The 21,791-nt window shown below is 34.2% G+C and overlaps 2 protein-coding genes across 12 annotated transcripts; both read right to left on the minus strand.

Annotated features, from left to right (window-relative positions):
- LOC146896416 (methyl jasmonate esterase 1-like) lies at positions 1-1,622 on the minus strand. Its single transcript, XM_085738366.1, has 3 exons — positions 1,104-1,622; positions 760-882; positions 1-344 (listed from the first exon to the last, which is right to left on the minus strand). Exons 1-3 carry the CDS (start codon positions 1,527-1,529, stop codon positions 57-59), a joined length of 837 nt encoding a protein of 278 aa, XP_085594492.1. The 5' UTR covers positions 1,530-1,622; the 3' UTR covers positions 1-56.
- Positions 1,623-11,286: 9,664 nt separating this feature from the next.
- EIF4G (eukaryotic translation initiation factor 4G) lies at positions 11,287-21,444 on the minus strand. Of its 11 annotated transcripts, none has more exons than XM_085735876.1 (11): positions 21,215-21,444; positions 20,826-21,078; positions 19,484-19,620; positions 19,121-19,258; positions 18,898-18,965; positions 18,748-18,804; positions 17,160-18,497; positions 16,855-17,068; positions 13,725-16,140; positions 12,098-12,292; positions 11,287-11,856 (listed from the first exon to the last, which is right to left on the minus strand). In XM_085735876.1, the coding sequence occupies exons 2-11, from the start codon at positions 20,978-20,980 to the stop codon at positions 11,523-11,525; spliced, it is 5,052 nt and encodes a 1,683-aa protein (XP_085592002.1). In that variant the 5' UTR covers positions 20,981-21,078; positions 21,215-21,444; the 3' UTR covers positions 11,287-11,522. The 11 variants fall into 11 exon arrangements, with proteins under 11 accessions (XP_085592002.1, XP_085592000.1, XP_085592010.1 ...); XM_085735874.1 differs by having other exon boundaries at positions 13,725-16,146; XM_085735884.1 differs by having other exon boundaries at positions 19,121-19,263.
- Positions 21,445-21,791: the final 347 nt, after the last annotated feature.

Below are 21,791 nucleotides of genomic sequence, written 5' to 3' on the forward strand. Positions count from 1 at the left end.
TAAAGATGAAAATCTTAAAGTTGTTGATTAAAAACACCAATGAATTGAAATCCTTGTTAGTATTTGTGAGCAATGTTTAGAATGTGTGAGGTGAGCTTTTTTGGTTTGGAGAACATGACCATGTGATCTGAACCACTTATCACTTTCACCTTAACATATGGACGAGTACTCTCAATCATCCTCATTTGAAAATCCTCTGTCAACAAATTGTCTTGTTTGCTGATGATGAAGACTTTAGGCACCCTTCCATTCCTCTCCTTGGTAACTCTTGTTTCTTTCAACAATAGTTTTTTGTCATTAAAGATAGGATGTGGCCTCACCAACGATAATCCAAGTGTCAAATCATGCGCATGTTACCATCAATATATGGCTTCAATGTAAATTAATATAATATATAATATAATATGCCCCTAAACAAAAATATAACATGGTATCATGTTAAGCTAACTTGGTGTACACATTTGGTGCTAGTGATGTCAAGAGAAAGTATCAAAATGGGACATCAATTTATTTATGTTTTTTTGGAACGACATATGTTAATAATTAATTGTTAAATTAATATTTTGTATTCCATCTAGGTTTAAAAACCTCTAAATTTTTATCACTTAACTCAAATCACTTAAACTACCAAACCTCTCTATTTGTGGTCTTCTTTGACCGGTCTAGGTTAAAAAGTAGAAGATGCATAGACATCAACTATATATTCAATTAAAGTAAAATTATTTACTTTTATTTGAATCAACAACGAAAAAAAATTACCTCATGAGGAGATAATTGATATAGATTAGATGACATGATTTTGGATCCCCACAATGAGGCAGTTGGAGGATTATTTGTCCCATTTGAGAAGAATAACTGGGATTCTCCCTGTCGAGTGGAATTCTATGCGGCAATAAAACAAAATGAGATAAATTATAAACAAATGTGACAATAGACTTCCACAATTAAAATTAAAACTCAGAAAATTCTAAAGTACCATAAACATATATGGATATAACCATGATCAAGACTGTATTCTATATTATTCAAGAAAAAAAGAGTACCCATATTAATCAATCATATACTGTGTATAATAAATGTGAGAAAAAGACAAAGCAAAGTACCTCTTGATTAAAACTTGTGAAATTAAGGTTTTCACTAAGCACCAATGCAGTGATAAAAACTGCAACAGAAATTTTGTTAGGGAATTTTTCCATAGCAACAGATAAGGGTATCCCTCCAAAACTATGACCCACAAGAATCACCTTCTCCTTGGGACGAAGAGATTCCATAAATGTCATAAAAGGTTCATAATATTGTGAAATTGAATGAATCTCTTGAACCTGTATTGGATTGATACCACAACCAGCCAAGTCAATAGTTGTAACATTATGACCAGCTGATTTCAACATAGTTGCAACCTTATACCAACACCATGCACCATGGAAAGCTCCATGAACAAGCACAAAGTGCTTCCCATTAGCACCAATGAAAAATGAAAGAATAAAGAAGAGAAGAATCAACACAACGTGTCTTCCTTGTTTAAACATATTGATAATATATTGTATACTCCTTTATTGGAGTATCTATGATTAGGAATGAGCTAATACATGGACCTTTAGCTCCTTTATATATGTGCTTGGTCATTGACCAATTATAATTGTTCTAACCTTTTGAATATTGGAGACATTTTGTAGAATTTATTTGTGTTATAACCTTTCGCATTCACGCATATATGGGCTATCGGTGACTATTTGATCAACATTGGACGGTCCAAATTCAAATTAGTTATTTTGAAGCTTTAATTGGTTTTTTAGTCCCTTGACTATTTTGGAGGTATCATTTTGGTCTCATAAGAAGGAGGTAGATTATGTGTTTGTTTAGTAACATATCGAAAGAGCACGAATGCATGTTACTTCTCCCATAAACGCGAGCTTTCAAAATTGATTAATTTGATTCTACGAAAGGGACAATTTAGAACTTTCACGGTGAATTGAAATCATTTTTTAAATTTTAATAGGATATGACCAACATGTCTTCTTTTATTATCCTTAACTCATCAATAACTTCTTTTTCTTCCTGTCCCTCCCTGTCCCTGTGAGTTTAACTCAGTTGGTAGGGACATGCATTATTATATGCAGGGGCCGGGGTTCGAACCCCCGACACTCCACTTATTCACTTTGAAAAATGTGAATTCTAGTCGCTAGACTACTTGAGCAAAAAAAAAACTTCTTTTTTTGTACAACTTTCTCTGTTATATTCACATTATGATCTTATTATATCTCTTCATTTTTCTCTCTCTATTTTTTTTTACCAATAAAAAGAAAAACAAAAAGTTGTCACAAAATGGTTGTACAAATATCATTGTTCTTCTTCTTATGGTAAACTTGTCACAAGTCCCTCCGTACTAGATTTATCTTATGTCATCAGGGACTTCATCTTTTTTTGATTAAGAAGAAATGATAAAAACAAAAACAAACTACAATCTCATGCGAGCAACACCAAGAGCATCATCCAGAAGGGAGTGATGCAGTTGAGGAGGACAAACAATCCAAGTCTTAAAAGCATCCGAAGAAGAAGCACCATACTTAGCAAGCCAATCAGGGACTTCATCTAACAACAACTTGTCGGTTCTCCATTCTACAGTGAAGATGAAACCATTTCTTGATACTTGTTGTTATGTCCTTACGCTTTTGAGATTCAGAATGCATGCAGGGTTCATGATGTACATTCAGGCTAAAGTCTCACAATGTTGGCTAGGATAATATTTCAATTATCATTTGTAGTCTTAATAGTTGTAGTTGACACCTTAATTTCGCTAATAATGTGGAATATTTATTTGGATATCGCACAACATATTTATTTTTATAGAATCTTTCTCGTAAGGTACCATATCATATCAACAATTGTTTCTCAGTTTCACGTTGTCAAACAAACGTTTGGAAGCTATTACTCCCACCCTCACTCCTTCGGCTAGTTTGGAGTACTTATGCAGATGTTCTAACAAATATGGGAGCTCATAACTTAGATAATCTACCCCTAAAAAAAAAACTTAGATAATCTAATTGTGCTCCATAAATCTTCTCCTAGTCTATTCACTTTTATTAAATGATGCACTTAGTGTGTCATTTGTAAGGACATGGTCTTTTTTTGTTCTTTTTTTTCTTTTGTTTTTCTCGGTAACTAAAAAATAATAATTAGTGTGAAATAAAATGTTAATCTATGGTTTTATTTATTGCAAGTGGGAATATATCCTTAAAAGTCAATGCCATTATACTAGAATTGTGCTTACCTCAAATTATCCATGGAAGACTTGATAAAAGATTTAAAATAGGCTTTTGACTATGTCCCCATTTGTAAGCATCTTTAACACTTTCCTATGTATTAAGAAAAATTGATGGGATCAGTCAAGAATAGAATTTATATATGAATATTACTTAAATTGTTCTATATGTATAAATGTGTTCAATATTTATTTTTTATGTTCCAAATAAATTATTTTTTTAAAACAAAGCAGGTCTTTTTCTGAGGGGTTTCTCAGGTTTCATCCAGGACTCAACTTGCATTCTGCAGGCCGAACTCACAGCCATCCACAAGGGGCTTCAGCTGGCTTTGAACATGGGAATGGAGGATTTAATTTGCTTCTCAGATTCTCAGCTGTCAGTTAATCTCATTTCAGGCGTGGCTTCAAATTTCATACCTATGCGGTGATAATACAAGACATCAAGGATATAATAGCTTCCCATAACTTCACTATTCTCCATACCCTTAGAGAAGGAAATCGTTGCGCCGATTTCTTGGCAAAGCTCGGAGCTTCTTCTAATATAGGCTACATAGAGCATCAATCCCCTCCTCATGATCTCCTTGACAAGCTTCGATTTGATGCCATGGGAACTTGCTTCCTAAGAGCTTAGTCTTCATTTCTTTTCTTCTTGCTTTCTTTTTCTTTTCTTAGCTTTGTAACCAAAAAATGAGAGATTTTTTTTAAGGGGGGTACTAATTAGGGATATTTAAAAACTAATAATAAATATATCTAATAATTTTGTCAAAAAATATATATCTAATAATTAAAAAAAATATATTTAGGGACGATTTTTTTTTTTGTGATAATGAGCTTATAATTATGAAAAAGGTAATATTTTACTAAAATTTGTACTGAATTCAACTCAAAAGGGTTAATATAATAACGTGGAGTACTTTGACTATGTACACCTAATCTATATGAAATTCTGATATACACCCGTTTAATTTTATAGTTTTTAGAATTAACGTGGAGTATCTCTCAAAAAAAAAAAAAAAAGAATTAACGTGGAGTACTTTTTTTTTTTTTTTTTTAGAATTAACAACAGTTTGTTGTCAGGTATCAAAACACGTTCTATAGCTAAAATGCAAGCAGCCTTACAGAATCATTATAATTCAAAATCACAGGCAATAACTGGTGGAACTCAAAATCAGAAACTCTTGGTCTAAGACCTAACTTTTTACTATTAGATCAAACTTTAAAGTTGAACGTATAATGTCATATAGAAACAAGAAAATTATCATTTTCTTTTTCGAAATCATGAATGTATAGCCGATCAAACAATTTTGTGAGATACCTTTTAGTTATGTTGAGCATTTTCCTTTGATAAGTTAAGGAACATGATCATCACATAGTTGAGTGTGTTCATGCTTGATGAAAGAAGGGTAAAATGACCATCTTCAGATTGATTGGCGTTGCCGGACAGGGTCAAAGGGTTCTAACTTTTAAATTTTTAATTAATTAATAATTATAATAATATATAAGTAATATATATTTCCATGCCAAAACTAACACCTATAACAAACACAATTCTTCCTTGAAAAAAAAAAAACAAACACTATTCTAAATTCTTTAAAAAAAATATAAAAATAGACAACTAAATGTATAGAACCAAAATCTAAGGTCGATCCTGAGATTTTTGATATCTTGATCAATCAATAAAATTGTATCCTTTTTAATTATTTGAATGTCTTTCTTCTTCCACTTTTTGTTGCAAAATATTCATTCATAATCAAAATTCTCTAAAAGTTTATTGTCAATATAATTAATCAAAGCAATTTAAAAAATATATCCATATAATACTAATTACTAAGTAAAAATAATAATTTTGATGTCCTTAAAAAAATGATGTCCTAAGTTACCGCTCTCCCAACCATACTTAGGGCGACCCCTGCCAAAACCATATAATATACTAGATGCGGACTACTCATATGTACTTCATCCGCATGTGAATTTAGTCGTGAATATATTGATTCTTCTTTTGTTGTTAAAAAAACTCTAATAACATTAAATGTTCACATTTAATTGATAAATTAAATGTTCACTTTCTTTTGTCAAGCTTTTCAACTTTGATTACTAATAAAAATTACACATACTACACATATTTGTTCTTATGATTAAATCTCAAGTTTTGTTTAATGTTTGAGGTATGAGTAAAGCAAAAGTAATAAAGGATATGAAAAGTGATAACACTCTTCAAAACACATGAATAACCACGGTTTTTTTTTAATTGTGATCGGGGTTTGAACCCAGACCTTGCATATATTATGTGTTTTTCACTTCTGATCTCCTTATAAACTACTTCCACAATCTCCACAGTTAGGCTTTGTCATGATTTCTCTTTTTATCCGACGTCTGTGGTATATGAGAAAGATAAACGGTATTAAAATTCACAATAATTTGTTCATTTTGAAGAAGTTTGGTCTTCCAAACGCTTTATCACTGAGCACTTCCGTCAATGTCTTCTCTATTGTGTTTATTATCAATGTCTTCAATGTCTTCCCCATTTTGTTTGTTATCAAAGAAAGAAAGTGTAATAGAAATACAATCGTTTGTTTGTGAGAGGGTTGTTTTCTATTGCATGCAATTCTTTTTTCGTGAGAGGATTTTTATAGAACGTGTATAGTGTAAAATAGCCGATTTTTGAATGGGCTTTTAGAACCGAGTTTTAGAGCCGAGAAAAGGTGGATTAGGGCTTTTGAGATTGAATTTTGTTCTTTACCCAAAAGTTTTTACTCATTCCCAAGTAAAATAACCAAAATGCCCCTGCGTGAGTTAACTCCCGCAGCATGAGTTAACTCATGCTAGTGCAAATCTCAGCATTCACGCTAATGTAAATCTCAGCGTGAGTTAACTCACGCTAGTGTAAATCTTTGTGTAAATCTCTGCGTGAGTTAACTCACGCAAATTTAACACTAGCGTGAGTTAACAAATGAGCAAAAACTTTTGGTAAAGAGAGGAATTCTATGAGATTCACTTCAAGGATATGAGCACAATCTTAGTTTTTGAGAGCATTATTAAAATTAAATGATAAAGACTTCAAAATTGAGACCATAGTTTAATTTTTAATCAAACACCAACATTAGTCATTGTATAAAATATTTAAAAAAAACTTTGAGGTATAAGGTAAAAGACTTTCATTTATTTTATTTCAAATTTGGGTTTGTGTATATTTTAGACCGCCAAACCCTTTTTTCACGGCCGCCTAACCTTTTAACTAACCTTCTAATCTCTTCCTACCAATCCAAATGTTGACTCCAAGTCTGATGGTGCGATGAGCGACAACCATTGTTTTGTTTAGTGGGTCATGTGGTGATGGAATCGCAGTTTGTCTTTGGTTGGGTTTATTTAGGTAGATGGTTTGTTTAGTGGGTCATGTGGTGATTGAATCACAACATGTATCCGAGTGGGTTTGAAACCGGTCTGGATCTGGATCTTCTGATCTGTTCGGTCTATTCATTCGGTATGTTCTCTTATGTTTTTTTTTGTCGAAACTCAGAAGGAAGAGTTTGCTTGATATCCTCTATCTCACCGCCGTTGTGGATTGGTTTTGATGGGTTATTCAAATTTGTCGTCTCCTTCCTTTTTTGGAGGTGGTTGTGGTATTGTGGTTGGGCCAAGAATGGCTGTTAATTTGTTGTTGATCATCACATTAAACAGTTGATGCGTGTGGATTTGGTAATTACCGTGTAGACCGTCGAATACACTCCCCATTTTTAAGAATTTGTCCATGGGTGTATCCATTGGCATGTGATCTGATTTCGTGTTGACGATCGATTCATTCGCCTAAATATAGACCCGTTTGGTACTCACAAACATCTATCGTTAATGTTGTTCGTTTGTTAGAATTGATTACAGTTGGATCTACTTTGTTTATTTTTTTTTATGTTTTACCCCGTTAGGGGTGGATTGACTGGGTCAGGTTTTATGTCCACAATTTTTATGTAATGTTTCCCTTTTTTATAATAACATATATGAGCAATTGACAAACAAGTAGAGTAGGGTACCAATTTAGTTAGGCATCATTTTTTTTTTGTCATTTTGTTTTTTCCTTATAAAAAAAATATTTTATTTCTAATTGACTATTACACTATAAATTAGTATAAAAATTAAAAATTATAAAGAGTTCACTAAGAAAAAATAAGTGCAAAGATTTCTAAGTAAATTTTTTTTACTTTTATCTCAAACTTTTAAGCTCAAAAATTCATATTTATATCGTCTCATGTTAAAAAAAAATCTAAGTTCTTGACCAAAAAAATATATATAAGTTTTTGTTGAGAAATTTTTTATAATATATATTATAAACATGGCTCTAAAGTATAATTTAGAAATTTAAAATTTGAAGGTTAATTAAACAAGTTTCGCATGAGTTTGCACAAAAGTCTTTTATTGTTACCAATTTGTGCAGCAAGATGAAAGAAAGAAAGAAAGAAAGAAAAAGAGGAAAATACAAAATAATAGCCGAAGAAAAATTCGATATCAATGAAATAATTTCTGACTACGTTTAAAGTAGTAACGGCAAGAATTTTAAATTTGTCCAAAAATTGGAACATTAGAAAGAGAGAAAAAAAAGTGTGATTATTAATATAAAAAAATGAATTATTTAATACACAAAATGCAATAGCGGATAGAATCTACAATCATGTTATATTTCTAACATATATAACATTTTTTATCACTTAACATGTGAGACGCTAAGAGTCATGAAACATTAGGGAGAATGGATTTAGTAGGCATGCATGTAGTTGGTTGATTGTATTCTTTGTGATATGTGCATGTAGTTTATACTCTAAGAGTCATGAAAAATTAGGGAGAATGGATTTAGTAGGCATGCATGTAGTTGGTTGGTTGTATTCTTTGTGATATGTGCATGTAGTTTATATTGTTGTTCCTCGGTCATTGGTATACATGACTTAAGAGTCATATTTAATACATGAGATTGAGAGTGACGTAGAATCAATTGTTGTATATGATTTATCTAATAATTAAAATTAAATTTTTTTAAATTATATTTAATATGATATGTTATTTGTGAGTTTTTTTCCTTTCATTAATTTGAAATTTGCAACACTTAAATTTATATTTTAAATTAAGTTTAAAATTAAATTCTCAATAGTACCCTAGTTTGATATCTAATTAGAACAACAATTGAAATGTTCCACTCACCTTTTGATTGAATTTTCAGATTGTGAGAGCCTCCTTTTTGGTTGAAATTTCAAATTTTCATATTTTAAAATATAAGATTGTCGGAGCTTTCATCTAGGTTGAATTTCACAAAACAATTAGAGAAATTAAATATCAATGTTGCTTAGGAAAAAAATAATAACAAAAAATAGGAGTTTTCAAATAAAATAACAAAAATTAATATCGATCGTATGAAATAATTAAAAGTGGACTGGTATGGAGAACTGTGAACTCTTCTATACATTGACTATTCAACATGTACATCTCAACTTGATCATTCAAGTCACATGAGCTCGACTTCAACGTCACTAACTCTTTCAGAGATTGTTGTCCAAGCAACATTGTGGTCTTCCTCTTGAAGTATCATAACACGCCACACGTCCTTCACAAACATGTAACGTGAGCTACAATATAAAGAGATTCAGTTCATCATCTTTTAGAAATCTTCACATGTCCCATTAATCTGCATTTGTTTCACGTTGGAATCCATAACCAAAACTCTTGAGTATCATAGTTAAAAAGAGCACCAGAATAAACAAATCTATGATCTCAAATTCTCTTTATTAATTTGATTCAAGAGTCATGATTTTCTTTTTGGTAAAAATAAAATAAAATAGAGGTGATGAAAAAAATGGCTTTGTTTAGAACCAAATAAGTGAAATTTGAAGAAAAACTACTGCAATGGTATGCGAGAGAGAAAAAAGATTGGTTTAGTGGTTGTTTTATATAACCTGATAGACAAACAAATCAACCTGATAAGTAGGCTCCTCAACGTTGTGTAGAACAGAGACATCATATATATCCAATTCCTATTAACAAGATAGAAACAAAACAAAGTTCCACAATATAATACAAGAACAAAGTAAAACATGCCCAATATATTACAAGAACAAAATAAAGCATACATGCTAAAGGTAACCTACAAAAATAAAATAAGGTTAAATACGTTTTTGGTCATTGTAAAATTGAGAATTTTTAAGTTTAATTTTTACTTAATTTTAATACTTTTTTAGTCACTAAAGCTCTGTTTGGCGGTTTTGAAGGGAGGGGAGGGTTTGTAAAAAACATAAAGGAAAATATGGAAAGGATGATGAGATACGAGAGTACGTATTTAGAGAATCCCCCTGATTTGAGGGAACTTAAAAAATGTATTGGAGGAGGAGTTTAGAGGGTTTTTTTTTAAAAAAATACATTTAGAATTCCCTACAAAACCACTCTCAAAAAATTCGAAAGATTTCTTTACTTTTTCGTCTAATCTCATCCCTCTTAAACTTCCCATCTGTTCTCTTCCAAACTCCCAAACAGAACCTAAAAAAAATTACATGTAATTTTAGTCTCTGCTAAAACTAAATTTGTTTAATTATCCTTGACCTCTTAAATTTTTCGAACGATTTTTGGGAGACACGTTTAGAAAATTATAAATGGTTCATTTACTAAAATTTAATTTGTTTTTAACATGAAATGAATTAAATATGAAATTTTTTAAAAATACAAAAATTAAAGATAAAATTAACAAAAATCTGGACATAGAAATTAAATTTTGAGCTAATGTTTTGCGAAAGAACTTTTAGTTATGTTCTTAACACGTCTACAAAAATTGTTCAAAAACTTGAAAGTTTAAACATAATTAAATAAATTTGGATTTAGAAGGGACTAAAACCGAGTGCATAAATTTTTTATATGGACTAAAAAAATTATTAAAATTAAGTAAGGACTAAACTTCCCCTAAAAAAAGTAAGGACTAAACTCAAGATCTTAATTTCATAAAGACCAAAAACATATTTAAATTTTTAACTTCATTGATCTCCTAATAACATCAAAACCAACTCCTTATCTTACAATGAACATTTGATCATTTGAATCAATAGGAAACAGTCAGTTTTCATAAGCCGTAAAAATGTGTATTAAAATATTGATAGACAAAAGTGCTCATTTTTCAACCAGTGGTTATAAAAAAAGTAGATAAAAATATCAACACTATATACAACACACACTCAAGCTTGAGTTCTGATCCTCTTCGTTTTGAATCTCCTCTCTTTTTTTATTTGAAGAAGTAGAAACACAGTAAAATTTGAAAATAATTAACGATGATAGGACTCACTTGTTAGTAGAACCCACAATCTATATTTTGTGTGTATCTTTTTATAAATGACAATCTCCATTTATTTATTTATTATTAAATACTAAAAAAACAATGTCAAGCGATGTCGAAGAATAAATTTTGATGCACTGTCGACCTAAATAAATCATAATTTAACTTTTGTATAGCTATTGAAGTCAAGTATGTTTAATCATCTCACGATTAATATTGATTATCGGTGTAAACATTTTTAGACTGTCATCATATAAATTAAATACATAAATTTTGTCTTCCATTTTTTTGGTTTTCATAAATATCATAAATATATATTTGTTTGTTTTTTTTTTCAGCAAATGCTAATAAATATATGTCTTCTTTTTTTTGGACAAAAATAAAAATATGTCTTCTATTGATCTATACTATATATAAAGAAAACTACCCCTTTCATGAGTTTGGATTATTTAAATTTAGAATTATCATCCTAAGTCAACAAATTCCAGAATTTTTTTCCCTGATTGTAACAAAGTGGTGATTCTACTCTTGGCTAATCGTAGATTTATTGACTTCTTACTTCACTTTATTAGCAAATTATAATTTACAGACTCATGCAAGACTCATTGTACCAGAGTGGTGATATTTCCTATTCAATCTGAGGGTTATCAATATTCATCAAAATTTATCTTTAAACCATTTATATCTGCTAAGAAATAAATAAAAGGCCATAACCAAGAGGACATAGTACTTCAGCCTAAAAATTTCTGATGAATAATTGAACCTTTTACATTTGCATTGAAGATGTAGGAGAAATAATATTAAGACAAGAAATTCCATAATTTATAACATTCTACCCCACCCATCTCACTGAGAAAATCATCTCTGCAAGTTGAGAGTAGCCTCAAAAACACTAGACAAAATCATAGACAAAATCATTTCCCCCCTATATGAATGTAAAAAGCATACATTAAGCATCATTGTTATCTAAATAAATTGCTCCAACTTCCTTGATGTAGTAGAATTATTAGGTGGTCGGAAAGACTCCAACCGCAAGGTTGAGCTTGTACGAATCTCACTTAGAACAACATCCCCTTTCTCGCGCTTTATTGCCTCCAATGTGCTTCCAAGAACATCAGCTGCGAGTCCAAATTCTAATAGACTGCCTGGCTCCTCTCCACCATCATGTACTAACTGCCCAATCTCATTCAAACCGACTAGACTCTCTGTTATAAGTTCTGCAAAAATACGGCCAAGAAACTCCGGTGCCTTGGGGGCATCATTAACAGCATCCTCCAATATATTGAGAACTGTCTCGAACCTGGCCAAGATAATATGAAAAACATAACATGAACAGTGTTTTTACAAGACAAGTATGAGAAAAGGCAGCATTCACCATCAGTGTGAACTAGTTAGTTTTACAGACATCGAAAGTGGGCTTATGTGGTGATAAAAATGGATTTCATTGGATGTCAGTGTAAAACTAATATGCATCGACAGTGCATCACCATTAAACTCAAGTATTCTTCCTACTAGTCATTATATCGTGAAAGAAATCTTACCCTTCGATAAGCTGAGTTTGACTCAAGAGACCATCCTGAGATTTCCCAAGTTTGACAAGCAGTTTGGCCAAAAGGTCTCTTTCAGCGTCCTTTCTCTCAAATGAGTCTGTGACCCAGAGAGAAACCATAGAAGGATGAAAGTTTGGAGAGTTCAAATCTTTGATACATTGAGCAACTTCGTTTACATCTCTAGCACTGAAAATTGCATAAGTTTCAGTCAGATCATATTACACACAAGATAAATGGGAAATAAGTTTGCCATGCAACACCGCAGAAGCAAAAGACAAAAAACCTAAAAACTTAACAAAGAAACGAAAGACGTCTGCTAGAATCGGCATGCCTATGGAACTTGGTTCCCATTAATAACAAGTTCCATGAGCCAGACATGTATGTCTATTTCTTGAGATATCAGAGTCAGAGTGTCAAACAAGTTTCCAACAACATCTGTATGACACTCATTAGACTTGTGTCATACACTCTTTGTCGGGAGCTCTATTAGAACTTTTTTTTATTTGCACGGACATGCACTAGACACGGATTGGCACTTGGCTGACATTTAAATATCATTTTGTTTTAAAATAAATTTCAGGAAAATCAACTTAAAACATTAAAGGAGGTTAAACCAAAAAAAAACATGGTCTCTAGTAAATTAAAGAACGCCACTGCTTCATGTGTTAATTCTTGTTATCCCATACATGCATGTGTGTATCTACAAAGCTAAAATTTGACAGTAGAGTTTACATGCATGCTCAAGATTAACTCATCTCATGCTCTCAACTAATACGAGTATACAACTATGTACATACTTTTATGTGTGTATGCAGTGTATGTGTCGTTGTCCATACATGATAGTAATTATAATCATAACGTTAAAACTTGTGTGACGAATCCCCAACATCTACACAACGTCACAATAACAAATAAATCTGAATTCAATAATCTACCAGACCAAGCAACTTCCCATATCTCCTTTCCCTATTCGAAATGTGTGTAGAACATTTCGCAGTCTCCAACCGTTACTATTCTATGATATTCATAAGTTAACAGGCAAGGGAAATTCGGTCATAAACAAGGACCAGGGGGAAACTGCATTTGACTTTAACTCCTTAAAATTTAATTACTGTTTTATAAAAAATATCATGTGAATGACCAATGTTACAGACCCTGATCACTCCGAAGTCCCGCTTTATTTGTTGAACTTCATGTCCTGGAATTGAGGCGTTAGGAGTGGTTTGGGTGTTCAGGAATTTATCATATTATTGAAGGCTATGAAGGAATGAACTTAATCTAATCATGACCTATTTTGCTTAAACAATAGGGTTACAAAAGAAAATAAGGTGGTAAATCAAACAACTAATTAAAACTTGTAGACTGTAGTCCAAAAACACAAGCAAGTAAAACAAAAGATCGATAAAAGAATGAAAAATCATAATTGGCACCAGCAGATTCATTCATGAGACGATATAAAGCTACAATCCTGATAATGGTAAAATCCTAATCCTAAATGAAATAAAATGGTTAGATAAACTGTAATAAAGATTTGTATGTCTCAACTTTCATGAGATAAACTGTAGTGAACAAAAATTGTAACCGAAAAGATATAAACAACACAAAAACAAAACAGTACCTGTAGTATTCTCTGATTGCTGACAAGGACATGTCCCGTAGTCGTTCATCTGTAGAAGCATTTTGAGAGACAATTGGCCCTTGCGACTGAGCGTGAGGTGATGTTGCAACAGGCCTATTTAGATTCCGATCATCATTCCTTAAGTCTCTGTTACCATAGTTTATATTATGAGCTGCAGCACTTGAATGATCATATCCAGCTGGACTTGAAGGCCTGTCTGACATATATCTTGATGCAAGATCCTCCCTATTGCCATACGATGTGCGCTCAGATAAATTGCCATAACCATTAATACCGCTAGGCATTCTGTGAGAGTCTCCAGGGCCAGAATGCACATCAGGTATTGACGTATTTGAATTTGTCGGTCCTCTACTGGACATTCCCCTAGCAAGACCACCTTGGGGTCCCAATGTTATAGACTCATTACCCAATGGTCTTTGAGGATAATTAATTGGCAAGGTCCTAGGCTCATAAGATTGCCTTTCTTCAAAACGAGCATCCTGTAAACCATATCCACGTGTTTGAGTAGACAGCCCACGCGGTCCACCCATTGGAGAAGTAGGAGACAACATAGCTGATCCTCTAGGACCAAAATCCATGGGGTTCCTTCTTGCAGATTGATTGTTTCCCATACCACGACCCATCCTACCAACTTGTGCTTGAGCCTGCCTCTCTTGCACAGCATCTCTGTGTACCTCCTCAATCTTTTTTGGACCATCAACTTTTCTCCTTACTTGCCATCTATTCCTTCTCAAATCAATTACATCCTTCAACATAAATCTCACCCTAGAAGATAAATTCATGTTGTTTGATAATATTTTCAACCTTTCGAAATATACATCCATATGTTCCTTAGCTTTGGGATGGTCAATCATCTCCCCAATAGTACTCATCAGCTTGCACAGCGCCTCAACATCTTCCTCATCAGGATCCTGACACTGACCTAGTAACTTCTTTATACACTCGTGCATTATCCTCTCTGTCAACATTTTCTTCTTATAAAGTTCTCCAATCAATCTGATGTTTCCTAACATGCGCCTTCTTGCCTTGGTTCTTCTCTGCTCCCTTTCTTCATTTGACAGCTTGACCTCACCCTCGGCCTCATCAACCTTATTTGCCTCTTCTTGTTCTCTTTCACCCCTCTCAAATTCCTCCTGGCATTTGTTTAATAATAACCTCTTAAAAGTTATCTTTTCGTTGTCCACACTCAAATCGGGCAACTCAGTAGCCAGATGTGAGCAGAAGTTGGCATACATTTCACAGAAGGTAGGTTCCATCAGAGCCTTCTCGAAGATTTGTGAGATGACACCAGTGAGAGTGATTGCGTTGTCAATATTAACTGCTTTTACCTGTTCAAAAAGTCTATCGAAATTTTGAGGAGTTAGTTTGTTCAGGATAGCTTTCAGTTGCCTCTGCTTTGCCTCTTCTGCATCTGACACTTTACCTATTTCATACTTCTTCTCAGCCTTGTGCATCATCTGTAAGGGAGACTGGGGAGAAGGAATTAAACCCCTCTGCTGGAAGCTAGTAGAACGTTGCCACCTCTCCCCGTCAGGGCTATTTCTTTGCATTCCACCCTGATGTGCCCCAGATTGCATTGGCCCAGAAAGGATCGCCCCACCATATTGGATGGGTGCCGGTCCACGAGGATTCCTTAAAACACCAAAATTGCCTCCTTGGCCATGTCGAAATCCACCACTACCATCCAAACCACGCCCAGAATTAAAAGCATTGGAAACTCTGCTCCATTTGTCTTCCTCAGCCACAACATTCCCACGGTGTTCCATCCTTGACCTGTCTACAGTTCTTCCAGGACTAGGATGTGAATCACGAGAATTACCAACATTGGAATTCATCAAAGCCTGAGCTATGTCTGCCGTAATTTCAAAACCTTCAGGTAGAGTAATGCATTGCTCTGAGAATTTCAAAAGAAAATCACGCGAGTACTTTTTTTCTGTACTTCCACTTCCATCAAAAACCTGCTGAGATTTATCATCAACTTCAAGCTTTGGTGTAGACATGTCAGCTGCATCCTCCCAGTCATCAGGTTCGGCTTTATTGTGACCACTTTTCTCGCTTACTGCAGCATCTAACTGAGCAGAATCTGCGGATAACTGCTTTAAACCTTCAGATGTAGATTCACTTTCTGAGCTCTCTGAAATTAAGCCAGTATCTTTCTTTTCCTCAGGTCCTTTATATGCATTATAAAGATCAGAAGTTGTCCCGGCAGCATCTGCTTTCTGGAGAATCTCTTTTCTTTTCTTCTTCGCTTTAGATGTAGTTTTCGCCTTATTTGGTTCTAAATTTGGTCTATCCTTGGTACCTGACACTGAATGGGACATCGAGTCACTGCAAGCATTCTCTGTACTATCATTGATTTCCTTGGTTGTTTCTGGTAAATCAGCAGACTGCAGATCTGATGCTAAAATTTCAATAAAAAATATTCATTAGTAACTACACTATCATTTCTACCTAAAGAGACATCACTAGAATCCAATGCAGTATAGGTTGGTATGCCTAAGCTATCATCTGTCCTGTCACCTGACTTAAATCTAGCAGATTCATCCTGTCCTTTCGGTATTGTTTTAAAAGCTCTGAAGCATAGGAGGTACTCCAAAATTCATCTTGTACCTGTGCCCAATACTCGTTGGGTACTTGTGGATACTATTCCTATTACATTGTATTTTTTTTTTCTCTATTTTTTACTATACAACAACATTTACCACACTCCTATTATGTAAATAAATATCCTATTTCTACCATAATTTTCTTTATCACGTATATTTATTTCCAAACTCAACTCAATTTTTCTTTATCACGTACATAATTTTCTTTATCCTATTATGAAGATGATTTCTTGTATATTTTTTGTAAATGTTATATTTATGAAAGACATTTCTTTGTATATTATTAATGTACCCGTACCTTATTTTTTCTAAAAATCTCATATCTCGTACTCGTACCTAGTACCATATTCGTATCCATGGAACATAGTTTAAGGGTTAAAACTTCAGTGCTTACATTTGCAGCATATTTTCAGTTTGTTTAAATTGTAATACCACATTTAATTTTTTTTAATTTTCTTTTTTGGAATTTTTCAAGAAGTTCATCATTTAATAGTAATGCTTACCTTCGGATGATTCGTCTATCTTATCATGCTTATGATCACTCAAACTATCAGCCACTTCAGCAATAGATCCTTCAGATGTGAGAAGATTTTCAGTGATAATTGCAGGAGAATGGTTTGTTTCACTTCCTACAGGTGTGGAAACCCCAGTATCAGATATACTACTGTCAACAGCTCGAGACTGCATACTAGCCACTGTAGGAGATTGCACAGAAACCTGTAGGAAAAGTCAAAAGGCATATATATACATTAAATAATCAATTATACCAAGACCAAAATATTGTGTTAAAAATAATTCAAATGTATACCTGATCTTCAGATGATTGACCTATTTTCCCAGATTTCTTCTGGTTATCCTTTGAAGAGTTGGACCTACTAACAGGTTCCCTCGTGTTGGCTTCATTATTAGTCACAACTGAAACAGAGTCCACAGTCACAGCTGATGTAGGTAGCACTGTAAGCTTCTCAGCAGTGACAACAGATGCAGCAGATTGTTTTGGCAGTGAACTCGAAATTGAAGAATCCTCAGAAGATTTAGAATGCTGTGTAGAGATTTCCGAGGAGGTTTCGGGATTTTGAACACCACAGATACTAGAATTAGTCAATGATGAGTCTGTAACAGCAGAAACACCACTTGGTTTAATGGTCACAGAAACCCCCGTTGAAGCTGATGATGTCACTTTAGGCACTTCACGAGAACGTTCTGCAGTGGGAGCTTCAGCAATGTGAGGAATAGGAGTGCTGACTTTAGTAACGGGCAGAGAACTAAGAGACGATGAATTGATGAAAGCCATATTTTGTGGACCATTGTTCCCAGGATAACTAAATATCGGTGGCTGAGTGTTGGGAGTTATCTGGCTACTTGTTAACGGAAGAGAACTAGGAGGTGGATAATAGGGAGGACTGGAACTATATGAGCCGGAAGGATAATAATTCGAAGGCTGAGAAGCAGCAATGGATTTAACAGGATGGGATTGAGAAGGTACATTAGGATGCGTCCTAGCACCAGATGACCCACCATCTGAATATCCATCTGCCCTTTTATCAAGCCTTAGCTCTTCATGCGTTTCAGGGTGGGTTATCTTGACAGTAGTAGTTTTTCGAGGACCCGCAAAATTTCCACCCTGCTGCTGGGGATATGGAGGGCCGGTGCCAATGCCCATGTTGCCCATTTGATGGGGCAACTGATGACCCATTTGATGAGCGAAACTTATGTTATGGCTTGGATGCATCATCCCATGAGAGTGCATTGGATGAGGATGAAGACCTGGAATAAAAACCGGCTGTTGCACTTGTCCAACATTTCCGATTGGTATAGGCATTGGCATAGGAATATGCATGGGTGTCGAAGACATCCCCTGAGATTGAATATGTGGATTAGGACCGCCAAACTGTAAAGATGGCTGTGACTGCTGAAATGGTGTTGGCATTGAAAGCCCAGGTACAGGAACAACAGAAGGCCTCTGCATCTGGCTTGCCGGTGTCAAAGCTGGCAACTGGGGATCCTTTTTAGCCTTAGCCCCCAGATGAGTATCTCTTGCATTAGTTTTCTCGGTTACAACTGCATCATTCCTAGGTGGCTGCTGCTGCTTCGGAGCAGTAGGGATTGGCACTGAAGGCACGGGTTTAATAGATTCGTGACGAGCCTGAAAGTTTAAGAAAATAGAAATCAGGCAAAAACTTGCTATGAAAAGTGAAGAAAAATAACATAAAGCAAGCTAACTTCAAGTAGACAAAACTTGTTATGTGCTCCTCTTTCATATTCAATTTCAAAAACAGTATCTATAGTATTCATATCATTCCTTCGGAAGCATTGGGAAGTAGCATCAACTATATATAACTATACAAAAGTACGGACATCAAGGAGAAAGTGCCAAATAGAATAGAGGTGAATACCTGATCACGCTTCTGCTCATCTAAATTAGGAGGAGCTGAGCTTGTACGAGCAGGAATCTGCATATTATAAGAACATGATCAGCTACTCACCATACAATTCAATAAAACACGTATAAACCATACATTTAGCAATAATATGTCAGAACTTACAGCCACCCCATTCATAACACCAGGAACAATCGATCCAAACTGAAAAGGGAATGCCTTTGATGTATCTCCTGAGACAGACATAAATATTCAAATTACTTAACTATCACAGTCAAAGAAAACAAAAAACAACTAATCAAAAACAAATCAATCACTAACAAAACTTCATGTGACCCAATCTACGAATAACAAAAAACAGGAGTCAATCTACATTTGACTAACATACCCTTAGCAGGGCTTGTAGGAACGGTTGGTTCAGAGCTCACAGGGGGCGGTTGAGAAGTTGGTACATTTTGAGCAACTCTAGGGCTCCTCTGTGCAGCTGTTGATTCAGATGCCTTTGCAACCGGCCCATCAGATGCTCCTATCCTACCACGTAAACTAATGAATTACATAAACAAACAAAACCATAATTTACCAGACTAAAACACAAACATTATTTGCAATTGCATATTCTTCCCGTATAAAGCAGAAGGGATCTTCTCAGGTGTAGTAAGCTTTTACTGAACAGCATAACCAGACACCAAAAACCAATGAAGAGAAGAATCAGATTTTCCAAAATTAAATAAAAACTCATGTTAAAGCTTACCATGCATCTGCGGTTGTACATGAGTACCGTTATGCATGGTCCGAGCAGCGTAAGTACTGTTTGGCTCAGTTGAATTCACTGGTGAAGGGTTCACCCTATATTGCCCACCTTGTGCATTATTAGACTTTTTGCTAAAACTGGAACTGGAACACACAACATAAATAATCAATAAAATAGGAACAGAGGAAGGAGAGAGAGAGAGAGAGAGAGAGAGAGAGACCACACTACTCATAATGGGAGAAAAAAATTGTTAACAAATTAAAAATCATCAAACTACATGCAACAAAACAAGGATTTTTATAACACTGTTGAAAAACCAAAATAGTAAATTTTCACAAACTCATGATATTATGTAATTTGTCTTAGGCAAATGTTAACATGTTCCCTTAGGACACTTGTTAGTGAAGTAAATATAGAAACTTTGTTTTCGAAATTGTGTATTCAAATTATTCAAAATGTTAAAAAACCGATTTTTTAAGACAAAATTTATATTGGCTGATTCCTTAACATGTGCCCTATTAGCAAGACCCTTTGTCATATGTATATGTATTTCAAGCATTTTATTTTAATCTGGAGTGTGAACTTCACTCATGGATTCCATCAAATAAAGACTATAAAAGTGATTTTATTACCGGTAAACAACCATTTTGGGTTGTGAAATTGCAAGTGACTGTCACAAATTGGGACCTGAAATTTACGAAACACCAAAATGCTGCCTTGAATTGTCGAACGTCAGTCACATTGCTCATTCCGTCAAGTCGCTTTGTTACAATTGCTCATGTATCCACGTGGACACACCACAATGACACTTAACGTGACACATCAGCAACTGTGATAGAGAAGCAGCTTGAACAATTTGACTGACGTTGGAAAATTCAAAGGAGCATTTCGGTATTTCTTAAATTTGAGGTCTCAGTTTGACACATTTACAATTTCATGATTGGTCCAAGATGGCGGTTTACTCTTTTATTACCCTATGTAAAATACACACAAATTCTACAAAGCAAACCCAGTTTCCCAATCCAAACATAAATCACTTTACCTTCAACTCGTTCATTCGAGTCATTTTTAGCCAGAATCAATTTAACAAAACCAATTCACTCAAAATCAATTTTTGTAACCGCATAACCAAATATACAAAAAGTGATTTTGTAACCCTTTATAAAATACACACAAATTCTACAAAACAACCCCCCATTTTCCCAATCCATATCGACCAACACTGTTACACAATTCAAAACTACATATTATTCACAATTCATCAAAAATTAAAACAAAATCACAAAAACACAATAATTCAATTAAAACACATATAATGGCAAATTAGTAAACCCTAACTGACCTCCTATTAGAGGAGAGCGACGAAGCCGGTGCGCGGCCACCGCTGCCCCTTCCATGACCACCTGAGGGACCTCTCTGCTGATTAAAGCTAGACGGTCGCCCAGATTTTTGATAATAGGCGTCGTTCTTTTCGGTTTTTGGTTGATTGAAGGACATATATACCAATCCTGAATAATCCCTCAAATCACAAATTTTCACAAAATTGAAATTGAAAGAAGAAAAAATGAATTTTTTTTCCTCTTCTCAAAACTTCCCTGCAAACCCAAAAACGTAGATCCATTAAAACCGTTAAAATCATACACAATTATACCGTTAATTGAAAACCCAATTGAAAAATTGTCACGAAAATGAATGAAAGTGATGAATTTGATAAGAGAGTGAAGCAAGTACCTTAAAAGTTGAAATTAGGGTTTTGTTGAATGAAGATGATCACAGTACTCTGAGAGAGAGAGAGAGGGAGGGAGAGAGAGGGAGGGAGAGAAGAAGAAGAGGGAGAGAGTGAAAGAGAAACCAGAATTGGAAGAGATTGTGGAGGAGAGAGAAAATTGAAGAGAGAGAAAGTTGAATAGGTAAGAAAGTGAGACAGACAAGAGAGGTTAATGTGTGTGAAGATTAAGGTTAAGGTTAAGGTTGGTCAAGGTGGTAGGTTTTTTAGGAGAGATTGCGGTTCTTGTGACACCTATTCACTTCAACACTTGAACACATCATACAAATTTTACTATGTTTTTTTGAGCATATACTCTAAAAATAATAATTTATTTTTGTATGAAACTATATGAATGATTGTCTTTAGTTTTTGTTTTCCACGTGTTTAGTCCACTAAGATATGTTTGATTAGAATATTAGTGACGATGACGATTCTTCGAATCTACTCTATCTCTTTATTAGACATGATGCAGATAATTAGTGTACAAAGGTTTTGAACCATAATCAAAAGGTATTAAGTTACTCATGGTAACAAAAGACA

The sequence above is a fragment of the Medicago sativa genome, chromosome 8, assembly GCF_051527215.1.
Source record: "Medicago sativa cultivar Bolivia chromosome 8, Bolivia_mono, whole genome shotgun sequence".
Lineage (NCBI taxonomy): Eukaryota > Viridiplantae > Streptophyta > Magnoliopsida > Fabales > Fabaceae > Medicago > Medicago sativa.